Source organism: Castor canadensis, chromosome 2, assembly GCF_047511655.1.
Source record: "Castor canadensis chromosome 2, mCasCan1.hap1v2, whole genome shotgun sequence".
Classification (NCBI taxonomy): domain Eukaryota; kingdom Metazoa; phylum Chordata; class Mammalia; order Rodentia; family Castoridae; genus Castor; species Castor canadensis.
In genome coordinates, this window is record NC_133387.1 from 108,495,467 (window position 1) to 108,511,118 (window position 15,652).

The 15,652-nt window shown below is 43.9% G+C and overlaps 1 protein-coding gene across 1 annotated transcript in view; it reads left to right on the forward strand.

Annotated features, from left to right (window-relative positions):
* Ddc (dopa decarboxylase) overlaps positions 1-15,652 on the forward strand; it is a 104,344-nt gene that overhangs the window by 27,189 nt on the left and 61,503 nt on the right. The window contains exons 3-4 of the mRNA XM_074065502.1: positions 3,822-3,935; positions 6,789-6,908. Coding sequence (XP_073921603.1) covers positions 3,822-3,935; positions 6,789-6,908 — 234 coding nt within the window. The remainder of the gene's footprint in view (positions 1-3,821; positions 3,936-6,788; positions 6,909-15,652) is intronic.

Sequence of the window (15,652 nt, forward strand, 5' to 3'; positions counted from 1 at the left end):
GAACCTAAAGGAAATGCCTTGACTTTCTCCCAAGGCTCCTTGAGACTTAAGCCCTATTCCAATACACATGGTACCTAGAGTGTCCTGGATGGACCACCCTGTGCTCTTGGGAAGAAGTGTGCTATGTTGCCCCTTTCCAAACAAAATAAAGAAATTTTTTCCTCCATACATAGGACTTATCCTGTGGTGGACACATGAATGATAAGGCTATGTTTTATTTGGGGTGACTAATTTATCTGCAACTAGCCACCAGAAGTTCATTTCCTCTGACTAGCAAACAATGACATACTCTCGGTACCAGGTGTCTTAGGACAGGGCCAGTTGCCCTCACTGATGCCCAATCAGAGACTCAGAGAGCTGGCACTGTAACTTCACCTCAACCTTCTGTCTCTGCAGTGTGTTTTTTCCCTACCTAAAATCCTTTCCCTTAACCTGTCTCTATGAATAGGTTGGCCTGGCCTGGTGCATTGATGAGGATGATCAAATCTAATAAGGTTGCCAATTCAACATCAATCAATGCTGTGCAAAGTTCGGGCCTGGCATTGGTTGGAATTGGCAGATTGCACACCCCCACCCCAGGACTTCAATGGTTGTAAGGTTGTTAAGAAGCAAATGCACGATACACTGGGATCATCAAGACCTACTCCCTTATATTCAGACTGAATGCAGAGGAAAACAGCCCAGCCAAGGTCATGGTCCTCAGGCTTTCAGCTTCAAAAATAGTTCCTCAATTCCAGAGCACCTCTGCAGATTTTCTACTGCTTTGCTTCAAGTAAGCAAAGGATTCTGGGTTTTGCCAGAAACTTGTGCAAATACACTAACCAATCCAGCATAAAAACTGAGCAGGGAAGGTGCAACCCAATATCAGGCAGAAAAGGAATATGAGAGATGATAGAATCAGCCCAGCAGAACTGGGAAAGTCATAGATTGTGGGACCAGGTCCTTGGGTGGCAGTCCCAGATCCTCCTGCTGCTGTCTGTGTGATTGACAGCAGGAAGACCAGATAAGCAATCTGCATTGTGGGCAGGGTGAACATGGGACCACCCACTCCAAACCAGGCTATGGCTTTTTGTTGATAGCAAAGCACAGAAACCCCTGTACCAGTCCAGAGCTGCTCACACTTTTCCCAGGTTTCCATGGGGAAGGGAGGGGACAGAGGTGTAAGCAGTGTGGGGCCTCCAGGGTCCTGAAGGGAGATGAAAGCCTGGGGCCCACCCTTACTCTCTGGGCCCTGGGCACTGCCTTCCTGGCTCTTTCCTCCACAGAAATATGCAAAATTGCACTTTACAAGTGCAAAGGCATAAAGATGAATACATTAACATTACAGATCCATTCCCTTCTTTAACCTGAACATACACTTTGTCTTCTGGTTTTAAAATAAAGCATTTTCCTGACTCTGAAGTCTTGTGGGAGCTGGGCATCTGTGGCTCATGCCTGTCATCCTAGCTACTCAGGAGACAGAGATCAGGAGGATCGTGGTTCGAAACCAGCCCAGGCAAATAGTTCATGAGATCCTGTGTCAAAAAAGCCCATTACAAAAAAGGACTGGTGGAGTGGCTCAAAGTGTAGACCCTGAGTTCAAACCCCAGTACCACAAAAAGAAAAGTCTTATGAGGCCCAGGCCTGCAGTGTTCAATGTATTGTTCAAGTCTGTGTTTCCTCAGGGCCTCTGAAACTCACGCTCAGCATCTCTGTCTGAACCTCAACCCCACCTGCTCAGTCAGTGCTCTGTCTCTCTTTCTCATTCTCTCTTTGTCTCTCTCTCTCTCATTCTCTCTTTCTGTCTTCCTCTCTGTCCTTGTCTGTTTCTCTCTCTGTCTGTCTGTCTCCTTCCCTGTCTCTCTCTTATTAACTCTCTATACCACTCTCACTCTCTGTCTCTCTTTCTTTCTTTCTGTCTCTTTCTCTGTCTCTCTCCCCTTCCCTGCCTCTCTCTCATTCATTCTCTCTCCCTCTCTCTCTCATTAACTGTCTGTCTGACTCCCTCTCTCTCCATCTGTCTCTTTCTCTGTCTTTCTGTCTCTTTCTTTATGTCTCTATCTCTGTGTGTGTGTGTCTTTTCTGTGTCTATTCCTTTCACTTTTTGTCCTTCACCCTCTCTCTCCTTCTCTGTCTCTGTCTTTCTCTCTCTCATTCATTCTCCCTCTGTCTCCCCTCCCCCTAATCCTGGCTGACCTGAGTGGCTATGGCTGTACTAGGACCTGCTGACCACCCCCAGCCTGGAGGAGCTCTCTTATTTGACTGTCTTCACAATCAGGACATTGCTCATGTCTCATCTTGGACAATATCTACTTAATAACTAGTTTGATAGAGAAAAGAAGCCTTTATATCTTTGCCCAGATGGTGTGAAATGACATTGTCTTTGTCAGCTTCCTGTCACCATAACAAATATCTGAGATAATCAACTTATAAAAAAAGAAAAGATTTTTTTTGGCTCACAGTTTTAGAGAATTCAGGCCATGATCCATGAACCCTGTTGCTTGGGCCTGTGGTGAAACAGCATAGCATGGCAGGAATACGTGGTGAAGCAAAACCACTCTCCTTATGGCAGGGAGGCAAAGGAGAAGAAGAGGAAAGGACCAGGCTCTCCTAATCCCCTTTGAGATCATACCCCCAATGCCCTAAAGTCCTCCACTAACCCCTACCTTTCAAGTCTCCACCACTTCTCAACATTGCTACCCTTAGGAGCAAGCTTGTCACACATGGACTCATGGAACACCTCAAATCTGAACTATAGCTAGGTGAAATAACAAAGGATGTAGCCTAAGTGGCTTACTCAGCAAACATTTATTTTTCACAGTTCTGGAGGATTGGAAGTTTGAGATAAGGATGCTGAGTTCAGATGAGGGCCCTAGTTTACAGAAAGTGGACTTGAATTCTCCCATGCAGAAAGAGAAAGCTAGCTTTCTCTGGTCTCTTCTAAAAGCCTTAATCCTTTCATGAAAGCCCTACCCTTATGAGATAAGCATGTCACAAAGGTCCCATCTCCTAACCAGCATTTGGGGAACTAAGGTTTCAACATATGAATTTGGAGTGGGACACAAACATCCAGTCCACAGTAACCAATGTTGGCCTCTCTGCTGTCCTGACTCCTAGCATTGCTCAGCCCTGAAGTGCATCACACAGAGCTGTAACTGTTTGTTGATATACCTACTCCCTGGTCCACCTTGAGGTTTTCCTCTGAGCCTGACCCATGGTGAGGCTGGGGAAGATGGGTGGCTTGCAGTTGGGGCAGGAGACAGGGCAGGGAGACATTAGCCAGTGTGGGGAATAGAGGAAGAGGGTGCTCTGTGGGACACCCGATGGATGCTTGACTGTCCAAGCATCCTGTACAAGGTAGCAGCTCACACAGGAAAGTGAGCAGGTGATGATGAGACCAGGTGTGTATTTGGACCTGACTGAAAACCATAAACAATCAGGAATTTTAAAAATAAATAAATAAAGACTTCCATTTGTTAGAGAAACTTTGGGAAAACAACACTTTGAACACAAAAAGTATCAGAACTTAGGTATGGTGCCTTCCATGACCAGAACACCTGGAAGGATCCTAAAATATGGGATTATTTTTAGAGATTTTCTTCCTACTTAGCTAGCAAATACATTCAGGTGTACAAACAGGGAGTCAGTCTTCTTATGATGGAGTGGGAGAAGGGTGAAATGTAGATGCTACACAGTATTTGGGCAGGAAGAAGGGTGGGTATTCCTGGGATTTGGGGGACTGTCCAAGCTGAGGTCGAGAGGCACCTAGGATATGCCTGGGTCCTCCCCTCCCTGCGCAGCCTTGTTCTATCACCCCAAGTGACTGCTGTGCCTCCCCGCAGGTGACCCACTGGCACAGCCCCTATTTCTTTGCCTACTTCCCCACGGCTAGCTCATACCCGGCCATGCTTGCAGACATGCTGTGCGGAGCCATTGGTTGCATCGGATTCTCCTGGGTGAGTGTCCCCATGGTCCTGGGGTGGGAGGCGGTCCCTGTGCACATGGGACAAGAGAAGGTGGCTATGCTATCTATGAGCAGCAGGGCCACCTTGCAGGAAGAGGACATAGCCCCAGGGAGGGTGCCTCCAGGGGAAGAGAGATTCAGAATGGAGTGTGTGTGTGTGTGTTTGTGAGAGAGATAGAGAGAGAGAGAGAGATGCGCATTTCCTGGACAAGCCTCCACAACCTAGAACCAGTTATGCGCAGGGCTGTTTTTTTTTTAAATAAGCTCTTGGTTTGCATTAAAATCACAGAGTTTCTGCATCCCAAAGGAGGCTGGGTTTTTACATTTCTTGCAAGTGGACCAGAAGACTTCTAGGTTCTCTGTAGCTTGAGGATGCTACTCTCTCTACCTCCTCCACCACCCTGCCCCATTCCATCTGCCCAACTCCAGGCTGTGGCCCTGGTGGAGGCTCCAACCTATTAAATGGGCCCAGTGTGTGCAGAGGCAGGGGTATCTGGAAATGGGCCCAGCACCTGCCTGCATTGCCACATGTCTCTCTATGTGGAGTAAAATGCCTAGAAAGGTCCCTGCTCAGAAAGAGGCTCTTGAAGCCATCACAGGGTTTTTCAGGAGAGATTCCATCCATCAGGCAGAAAAGTCAGAATAAGAGGGGCCCCTGGATGTCAGGGGTCTTGGGGCTGCCCACACTATGGGGACTTCTTTAAGATTGGCATCTGTCTTTAACTTTCTAGGTGTGTCTACCTTGTCTGTGCCTGGGAGCCTGGTGGACTTGGAAATACTGACTTGCATTCAGTGAGGGCCTGGGATATAGGAAGAAAAAGTCAGATTTTTAATTCAAAGCACCCAGCAGGGTCCACTGAACTGACTGCTTCTCCACCTGCACCTGTTCTTCTTCAGACTGGGGGTGGGGTGGCAGGTGCTGGGTGAGTAGGACTCACAGACACACAGACAGGCTGAGGAAGTCCCCATCCTCCCCAAATCTCAACTCCTGCCATAGCTGCCTGTGCTGCTCCTCTGTAGATAGCTGGGGCCTCCTCTCCCAGGCAGATAGCAGTGTGGCCTGGGCTGAGCACACCCACTTTGAAAGGATCTTTTCTTTCATTAGATATTAGAGCAGGTTTTATGTGGCCCTGCTGGTTCAGGGCTGTTCTGTCTCTGCAGAATGACTCAACCTCAATCTCTGAATGTGTCTACTCTTGCCTTGGAAGGGGGGCCTTTCTTGTCTTGGAGGATGTATTGCTTGATACCTGTGGCTCCTAAAAGGGAGTGCCAGTTCCTAAGCCAGGAGTTAGGCTTAGCCAGATTGCAGCAGAACTCACGGGAATGGCGTTGATCCAACTGGTAGGGAGAAAGACTTATAACTGGCAACACATCATTGATGTTGGTGTGCACAGATAGACATGGGACATCCTGCTCCCCACATTGGACCCCTCAGATGGAGACTCAGATGAAGGTGGAGGCAGAGTCTATCTTTGCATGGATCTAAGGCCAAACTGCCACCTTCTGTGTGAAATGAGACAGGGACATTTGTAGGTCAAGGTCACCAGGAACTTAAAAGATAAGATGAGTAATCTTATCCCTGAATAATGACTTATTCAGGGATGGCCAGCAGATGAAAGCAACTCCATCCTGGACCCCTTTCTATTCACTTGTAATCATGGTGGAGGGTCCATTTGCGAACCCGTCTAGATCTTTCTGTAAACAAACAGAAGGAACCATGCAGTGCCCATACAGCAAGGCATGTTGGAGTGAGGGTCTTGGGGCACCTGTGTGCTGCTTCCCAGACATTCTTCTTGTGCCTTTTGGCCAAGGAGGTCATGTCAGAGATTTGCTTTAGGCATTTGAGGCTCGTCTGAGATTGGGTGATTTTTAAACTGGCATTTAGTGGAAGATTATACCTGGTTGCCATCCCCTAAATTTTGCACCAACTCCTAGAAAATCCGTCTGTGTGTGTGTGTGTGTGTGTGTGTGTGTGTGTCAGGAGAGTGACATCTCCAAGGACAGTTCACAGTTCATCTCCTGTGACCCAAATCTGTGGTGGAGAAGCAATGAGGACGATGTGATCACTCAGAGTCTCACAGAGATAAGCAGAGCTTCACACACAGGGGACACATGGTGTCCTGTAGCAGATCTGGGAGGTGCCCAGGGAAGGGACTGAGGAGGGAAGTCTGCTCTGTGAAGCTCTCGTTACTGCTTGCTTGGAGTCTCTCAGCAAAGAGTCGGTGCTGGCAGGGAGGAACTCAACCCCTGCTGCCAGGCCTTCTATAGAGCAGAGCCCCTCTCCAACTCCACAGCAGTGGGAAGTGAGACACAACATTGTCCCAGTTCTGCTGCAACAGAATACCACACACTGGGCAGTTTGTAAATATCAGAAGTGTATTATTGACTCTTGGGAGGCTAGGGAGTCCAAGAATGTCACCAGCGTCTAGCAATAAGGGACTTGTTGTTGCATGATAACCCAGTGGAAGGCAGCCAGCATGCTACATGTGTGACAGAGAGAAATTAGGCTGAAATTCCTGCCCCCCCCATTTATATTTAACCCACTCCCTTGATGATAACCTTAATCAATTCATAAATTGTAGCCTCCTTGCCCTTTCAAGGCCTCACTTCTTAATACTCTCTTAGTGGAGATTCAATTTCCAACACATAAATTTGTGTACCATTCAAGCCATAGCAACCATCAAATTAATTCCCACCCAAGGGTGGATTTTTTTTTTTTAAGAAATTTAACATTTTGTGTTAAATTGATAAAACAAAAAGTAACCGAAGTAACAAAGTCATCCTGACTTACCTTCTTTCCCATGCAAACAGGAAGCTTAATTCCTTCCCTCTCCTCCCTCCCCAGGCTGCAAGTCCGGCATGCACAGAGCTGGAGACAGTGATGATGGACTGGCTTGGGAAGATGCTGGAGCTCCCAGAGGCGTTTTTGGCTGGAAAATCTGGGGAAGGAGGAGGAGTGATCCAGGTAAGGTGGGGAGGGTGGAGGAGAGCAGCTTTTGGGGAGGCATGGCTTCTACAAAGGACCACAGCTATAGGTGAAAAGGGGCACCATGTTGCTTCTTGCTGTGTCCTAGTATTTCTTGCTGTGTCCAAGCAGAGCTGAGCTTTGGGGAGAACCCTAGCATCGGAGTCAGCAGGATCCATCCGGATTTGGATCCCAGTGCTGTCTTTCACTGTGAGCTGTGCACTCGGGTTCTCAAGCCCCTGGTTGTAGATGGCACAGTGGCTATCATATAGCAGGTGCGTGGAAGTAGAAACATGGAAGTTGGCACGTTTAATTCTGCTAATGACACTATACATTAAGGACCCTATTTTCCAAGTGAGGAAACTGAGGCACAGGATATCAGATAACTTGCCCCTTGGCTCCCAGCTGGCAAGTTATGGCCCTCATATCTGTGTGACTCCAAGCCTGTGAGCTCACCACCACCACAGGACCCTATCCTCAGCACAAGTGACAGCTGTGGCTGTGATTCAATGTCTGTAAGTGCTACTTCTCTGTGAGTCAATAGTTAACATAAGGACGCTGCTGTTCCCATGCATACATTTAACTCATTCTCGTCATTGAATGTGTGTTTATTGAAAATGCCTATGTGATGTCATAGACATAAGTGACAATCATGGTGGATTTTTCCATTCCACCAAATTAGCAGGGCAGATGCCACCGGGACACTTGGACTTTATGCCTTTAAAAATTTTTTATAACACAGAGGTTCAACTATATTAATCCAACACCCTCTGTGATTACCATTTTTCTCATGTCAAGTTCATGGTTATGGTGTTGACAAAGCACTGTTAACTTTGGAGTATAAAAAAAGGAACTTCTTTTTCAGATTGTCTTCTTAAAAGCTCTGCAAATTAGTTAAGGTAGCTATGGTTCCACCCATTCAACAGGTGTGAACACTGACACACAGACTGGAGAATGCCTTGGTATGAGATCACGACCCTGGTGTAGCCAAACTAAACTAGGAATCAACATTTTCCATTTCCATTCCTGAGACTACTCAATAACGTTTTTTAAATGTCTATGTACTTGTTTTCTATTGTTGTTACAAATTACCACTGATGTCCATCTACTAATTGTCCAAAGGGATTTCATTGTGATATTTTCACACATGCATACAATATACTTTGATCGAATTCATCCCCTTTACCCCTTCTCGTCCCCCTTTCCCCCCTTCTTCAAACAATTTCAAGGGGTTTCATTGTTCTATTTTCACACATAGATGTAAATTTCTTTGGCCGAATCACCCCCGTACAACTCTTTCACCCTCTCCTTTTGCCCTGCCCCTTTCCACTGGTATCCTCATCCAAGCAATACCTGTTTTACATTCCTGTTATTCATTTTTAAAAACCAGACTCTGCATATGAGACAGAGCATGCAATATCTGTTTTTCTCAATCTGGCTTGTTTTGCCAAATATGGAGATCTCTATTTCCATTCATTTTCCTGCAAGTGACATAATTTCATTCTTCTTTATGGCTGAGTTGTACTCATTGTGTATATATACCATGTTTTCTTCTTCCATTCATTGCTTGATGGGAACCTAGGCTGATTCTACATTTTGGCTATTGCAAATATTGCTGTTGTAAACATGGGTGTACTAATATCTTGACTGCATGCTAAGTTACATTCCTTTGGGTATATATCCAAGAGTGGTACAGCAGGATCATACAGTAGTTCTAGCTTTTGTTTTTGCTTTGTTTTGTTTTGAAGTACTAGCATTTAAATTCAGGACTTCACACTTAGTAGGCAGGTAATCAAGCACTTAAGTCACGACTCCAGTCCTTTTTGCTCTGATTATTTTTGAGATAAGGTCTTGCTTTTTTCCCAAGCTGGACTGGACCTTGATCCTCCTATTTATGCTTCTTGCAATAGTGGGATGACAGGCATGTGTCACCATACCCAGTTTTTTTCTGTTGAGATGGGATCTCATGAACTATATTACTCAAGCTGGCTTGGAACCATGATCTCCCCCACCTCCATCTCAGCCTGCTGCATAGCTGGGATGGCAAGCATGAACAACTGCACCCAGCTATTGGTTGAGATGGGGTGGTCTCACAGAGATTTTGACTGGACCAACCTCAAACTGTGATCCTCTTCACGTCTGCCTCCCAAGTAGCTAGGATGAATTACAGTCATGAGCCACCAGCACCTGGCCTATCTTTAGATTTTTAAGGACCCTCCATATTGATTTCTATAGTGAGTGCATTAATTTACATTTCCACCACCAGTGTGGTTCATCCCCTACCACCCCACATCCTCACCGGAATTTGTTGTTGTTTGTTTTTTGGATGATGGTCAGGCTGGCTGGAGTGAAATAGATTCTCAGTGATGTTTTAATTTGCATTTCCTTTATGACTAAGGCTGTTAAACATTCATGTATTTGTTAGCCATTTGCACTTCTTTAGAAAACTGTTAAATTAATTTGCCTATTTATTCATTGAATTATTTATTCTTTTGATGTTTATTTTCTTGAGCTCTTTATATATTCTGGATATTAATCCTTTATCCAATGAGTAACTGGCAAAGATTTTCTTCCATTCTGTTGGCCAGAAGTCTGACTTGGGTGGGCTAAAATCAAGGTTGACACCTTGGAGGCCAAAAGGGCAAAATCTATCTTCTCATCTCTCCCAGCTTCTATAGACTTCTGGAAATCCTTGATCTGTGACCTCCTCCTCCATGTTGAAAACCAGCTGTGTTCCATGTCTCTGACCTTTCTTTCGTGGTCACATCTCTCTGTGACTACAGATGAAACAGTAGGTCTCCACTTGGAAAGATCCATGTAATTGGTTAGACTGGGCATAGTCAGACAACCCAAAATAATCTCACCAAGTCAAGATTCTTAACTTAATCTATTGGAGAAGTCACCTTTTCCCTGTAAGGTTAACAACCATAGGTTCTGGGGATTGAGGCCTGGAGTCTTTGGGGTGGGAGAAGCATTTTTCTGCCCAGTGTATAGCCATAAGAGAACTTACTTATGACATGGATTCCTACCCTCTACCTTTAGAGACTCAAATTGATCAGGTCTTAGGTAGACCCAGGGATCTGTGTTCCAGTTCCTTCTAATGTAGAGATCCCTGTGCAAGCCACGTATGAGATAGGTGGCTGATTTCTCTGTGATGAACAGGCCCCAGTGGCCAGGCTCAGAACCCTTCTCTCTCATACCATTCTTTGTTCATCTCACTCTGACGTACAACAGTCATTGTGAGTGGAGAGCTGAAGAGAATGAAATATTAGCTGTGTTGTAAACAAAGTCTCAGTGAGATACTGTGAACCAGACTTCAAATACAACAGCAAAATGTTCTGGAAAAGCCAAAAATACTTCCGTTCCTTGGGACAGTTTCCTTCTTCTCAGAGGTTACACAGCACAGCTGAGACTCCTTGACCAAAAGCACAGGAAAGCCATCATTTCACAGGTGCCCTTTTGGCTTGGAAAGGGACCCATGGCCATCACCAAACACAGTTGGTACATTTCCCCTTGGTGAAGCCCCTGGACTGTCTGGGTTTTGGTGAGTCCTGATTCTCCAGGGGACACCCATGCTATCCTTGTCCATGGAAATCAAGCCTGACTGTCCAGAGAGGAAGATGGCAGGCAGTCAGGGAATAAGGGTGCCAGCAGGGCTGCCCACAGGGGCGTGGCTTTCAGTTCTGGCTGGTCTCGCCTTTAGGAACAGGCCTGACTGAGGCGGATGTACTTTTTATGAATACATTGTGGGTTTGTGCTCAGGTGCCTCTGTTTTCAGAGACCGGGTGGAAATTTCTCTCTTCCTTTGGGAATCTTCCTTTTTGTGTGTGTGTGATTTTCTTCTGTATTTTGAATTTCTCTGGTTTTCTCTACATCAGTTTCTGCATTGCTACGTTACTGTCCACAATGCCAATCTTGGTTCCAATCCCTTTCTAGTAATGGGAACCAGACATTCATTATAAAAATGAAAAGATACGGCTATTTATTTATCTATTTTGCAGTATTAGAATTCGAACTCAAGGCCTTGCACTTGCTAGGCAGGTACTCTACCACTTGAACCAGACCACCTTCAGCCCGTTTTGATTTTAGTTATTTGTAGGTCGGGTCTCAGGTTCTTGCTCAGGACTAGCTTCAACCTGCAATTTTCCTTCCTTCTGCCTCCCACGTAACTGACACTACAGACGTGAGCCACTACGCCCGGCCTCTCAGTGTGATCACTGTTACTTCAGTATCTATATATGTGTATGTTAAACAAATTTAAATAATACAGTACACTGTTCTTTATATTTTATTTTATTGTAAATGTTTTTGATTGTTTAAATATTCTTTGAGAATAGTATTACTACATGGTCTTCTGGATTGTATCATAATTTATATAAACAATACCTAACGTGTTTGTACTGATTAAATTTTTACCCTAATAAGTAACATTTCAGAAAACACCATTTAGGATGAGAAGCAACAATCTTTCAAGATTACTTGCTTCTTCCTGGAGCTGTCCTGGTAGCATCCACACTTTGCCAAAAAATCAAAACCAAAGTACCACTACTATAAGAGAGAACACTTCTGAGTCATTGGTTTTTTTTTTTGTGTGTGTGTAATTATTATCATATTATTGTTGCACTGGGGGAACATTGTGCCACTTACAAAAGTTCTTACAATATACCATAGTTAAATTCACCCCCTCCATCATTCTCCTTTATCCCTCTTCCCCCCCATTCCCAGAATAGTCTCAACAGGTCTCATTTTCCATTTTCATACATGAGTACATACATTTCCACCATATTCACCCTCCCACACCCTTTCCTTAGATCATTGGCTCTTACAATGAAAACAACTTCATTTTCAATTCTTTTCTGCACCTCTGATGAATTCTGTAACTTGATACCTCTCAAAGAATTTAACTAATATCTATAATCTAAGGAGTGTTTATTATAATAATAGCTATATTCATCAAACACCTACTATGAACTGGGCTATGTTTTAGCTTATTTCTTGTGTTTTATATAATCAGTTTTCATCCTCAAAATATTTATGAGGATTGATTGAATGATCAAGTCTTTTTCATAGTGAGGAAATTGAGGTGTAGTGTATAAAGTAAGCCCTGGGGCAAAAACTAGGTAAAGACAAGGCTAGTGTGAAAGACATTGCAGCTTCAGGTGTTACACCAACTTCTTGGGTTAGTTTCTAGACGTGTGCATGCTACTATGGGTTAAATTATCTTAAAAAAAAAAAAAAGCCAATCCCAGTTTTTGAATCCTAGCTTTTGGTTAGGCATACTCAGCCCAGGTTTCAACCCACTGTGAGCCCAGCCTACTTGTTTTTGTGGGAGGAACACAGGCTCTGAGTCTGTGCTTGCAGCAGGAAGCTCACCCCTCCCAGCTGACAAGGCTGATTGTTTGTAATTTGCGAGGCCCCAAAGAGTGCCAAGGCTGGTGACAGCCTGTTAGTCAGCCTGCCTTATTGATCCCTTCAGAGCTGTAATCACAGCTGCCAGGCGTCCGCTCAGTGATGGCGCCCAAGCCAATTGGCAAATCACCATTGTGAGGCTGGACAAACGTGGCTTGCAAAAATAGTCTCTTAATTGGGTTTGAAAGCTCTTGTGGGAAAGAAAAAACTGCCAATCTCTGTCTCTGTGTGAGGTGACATGTGTAAAAAACAGAAGATGAAAAGACCTTTCTGCTCAGGGCATCAGCAGCCCCGAGTGGGCTCTGCCTCCTGAGCTGGCTCTCCATGGCAACCTTTGTCCTGATCCCCTGAAGCAAAAGCATCAGACATCCTTACTGCTCTCTTACCAAAGAACAGTTGCCCTCCCCATTCTTCCCTCAGCAGAGATCTGCCTCTAGCAAAAGGCAGAGAGATCCACTTGCCTTCATTTTCAAGTTTCCTGGAATCTCCCGGTTGCATTGGACTTGTTAAGGTCTGAATGCTCTGAATGTCATATATTTCTTTGGGCTTTGTTATTGTGGGGTTTTTTTTTTGGTCCAGGGGCTTGAACTCAGGGCCTACACCTTGAGCCTCTCCACCAGTTCTTTTTTGAAATGGGTTTTTTTCGAGAGAGTCTCTCTATTTGCCCAGGCTGGCTTCAAACTGAGATCCTCCTGAGCTCTGCCTCATCAGTAGCTAGGATTACAGATGTGAGCCACTGGTACCTGGAATGTTGCTATTGTTGATAACATCACTTTTTGTTGACAAAGGGGGAAGAATTTTCTCCCAGGACATGGACAGTGACCCCACTCACTACCACCTCCCCCCAAAATTTTCATAATGAATTGGCCTCCATCAGATGGTGGTTCTGATAGTAAGCATTGGTGTTCTAAGGCTCCAGAGGTGCTGGAAGCTGCAGTCACAGCTGAGTGTTAAGGAAGAGAACAAGGAGCTGTGTAACTCTATTTGTTTCCAAGTCACTTTTCAAGGAATGGACCCTTGACAAAGAAAAGGTAGGGGAAACAGGAGTAAATGTCATGCAGGAGGAATAATAGAGTGCTTTGGAGAAGTGTAAATTGTAGTGCTTGCCCTTAGAGAACCTGTATTTCCTGGGATAGCTAATTTTAGTTTGTCAGCCATCTTTCACATGATCTAAAATCACTGCTTTAACAATGAATATAGACTTTTTAAAACTGTTGAAATCATCACAAGAAGGGCACTAAGGTAGAAAGGAAAACAATAGAGGGGATGAATTGGTTTGGGTTATAATACATGTATATGTGGAAATGTCACAAGGAAAATCCCTCTACAGCAACCTTAAATAAAGAAAAATGTCTTTTTTCAATAGTGGAGAACAGGAAGGTAAAACAGGTCCTGTCCAGAGGCAATGGTACCAGTGTGGGGGTGGGGGGAGGGGAATACAAGGAAAGGGTACACAAGGGTGAATATGGTGCAAATACTGTATTCACATGTATGTAAATAGAAAAATGAGACCTGATATACTTCCAGGAATGGGAGGAGGGGAGGTTAAAGGAGAATGATGGAGGGGGTGAATTCAACTATGATATATTGTTAAGAACTTTTGTAAATGTCACAGTGTACCCTCCAATACAACAATAGTATAATAACAAATAAATGAAAGAATCTTTAAGGAAAAAAATTAAAATTAATGAGAAAAAAATACAGTTGGAAGGAAATGTAAGGCCCATTTTAGGTAATGAAGTAAGAGAGTGAAATATCTGTATATTTGAACTCATGCTATAGACATGAGTTCATGAATAAATGTCTTTATGTTTAAATCTTACCCATTTCCCCAAGGGATATGACTTGGTTCAAAACAATAGGTAAAAAAAGTGGAATGGTAAAATCAAAAAGGAAAATCAGGATCAATGAAGGGTAAAATGTTAGGACAAGAAATTAGCATTTTAGCTTAACTAATTCATTGTATATTTCTCTGTAAAAGTCTATAATCTTATAAACCTCTTTCAAAATGCTACCTTCTTTTCTTTGTCCTCTCCATTGTTAATACAGGTCAGCTGAGGGGTTTCTTCTGGGATTTTCCTAAGAGGGAAGCTAGTCACAAATGCAGAAAGGCCTGTGTCACCAAGAGAAGCCAGAGCATGTTCATTCCTAACCATGCCACTCCCTAGCTGCAGTTCTGGGGGGAAATTATGGAATTCCTCCAAGCATCAGTTCAGGATGAAAAAATTTTAAAGTGGGTCTGTTTTACAATTTTAATGGGACAACATGGTGGGCACAGAATCTCTTTTACCCATTCTCATCTCCAAAGGATGGATTTTTGACTAGCACTTCACTACTTTGCTAAAATAAATTATTAACATTAGCTGCATTTCTTTGGTAAGGATGCCACAACAAAGAACCAGAGACTGGGTGACTAAAACAACAGAAAGCCATTGTTTCAGAGTTTTGGAGGTTAGGAGTCCAAGATCAGGTTTGGTTTCTCCTAGGACCTCGTCTTGGTTTACATGTGTCTTCATGTGGTCTTTCCTTTGTCTGGTGGCTATTTTCTTCTTGTTATCTGGACATCAGTCGGATTGGATTAAGGTCCTTCTAAAGCCTTTTAACTTTATCATCACTTTAAAGATCCTATTTAAGTCTTGTTTTTTGGTGGTTCTAGAATTTGAACTCAAGCACTCTACTTCTTGAGCCACTCTACCAGCTAAAGCTCCTGTTTCTAAGTATAGTTACATTCTGAGATACTGAGGTTTAGAGCACTAGCATGTGAACTGAGGTAGGGGTACATACACAATTCAACCTATAACATTAGGGATTGAGAGAAATCCTCCAAGTCAATCTCTGTGTCTCAAGGAAAATGGACAACCATTTTATAAACAAATACAAGTTGCTCACCCAAGATGGTATGAACACAGAGCTGGGTGTGGGCATGCATGTCTAGGTCAACTGTCTCTGATGGAGTCGCTGGCAGTGCATTCCAGGACAGGTGGAAAGAGTCCAGAAGAAAATACCTGCAGAGCATATCTCGCAGGATCTGGCACACCCTAAATGCTTAGAAACTAGGCAAATCAATGCCACACTGTCTACAAGAACTGAAAGGGCCTCCATAGGTGTTGGATGGTTTCTATGCAAAAGATTCAGTTTTGCAATTTCAGGCTCATCTTTCCAAAAAACCATAGACACAAAACAATGTCTTCCAGTAGTTTAGATTCCTATCCCTTTCCTAAAGGAAAACAACAACAAAAAAGATGAAAAAGTTCCAAAGATCTGTTATACAACAATGTCACTATAACTAAAACTATAAAACTATGCACTAAAAAATAAGAAAGTAAATTTTACAT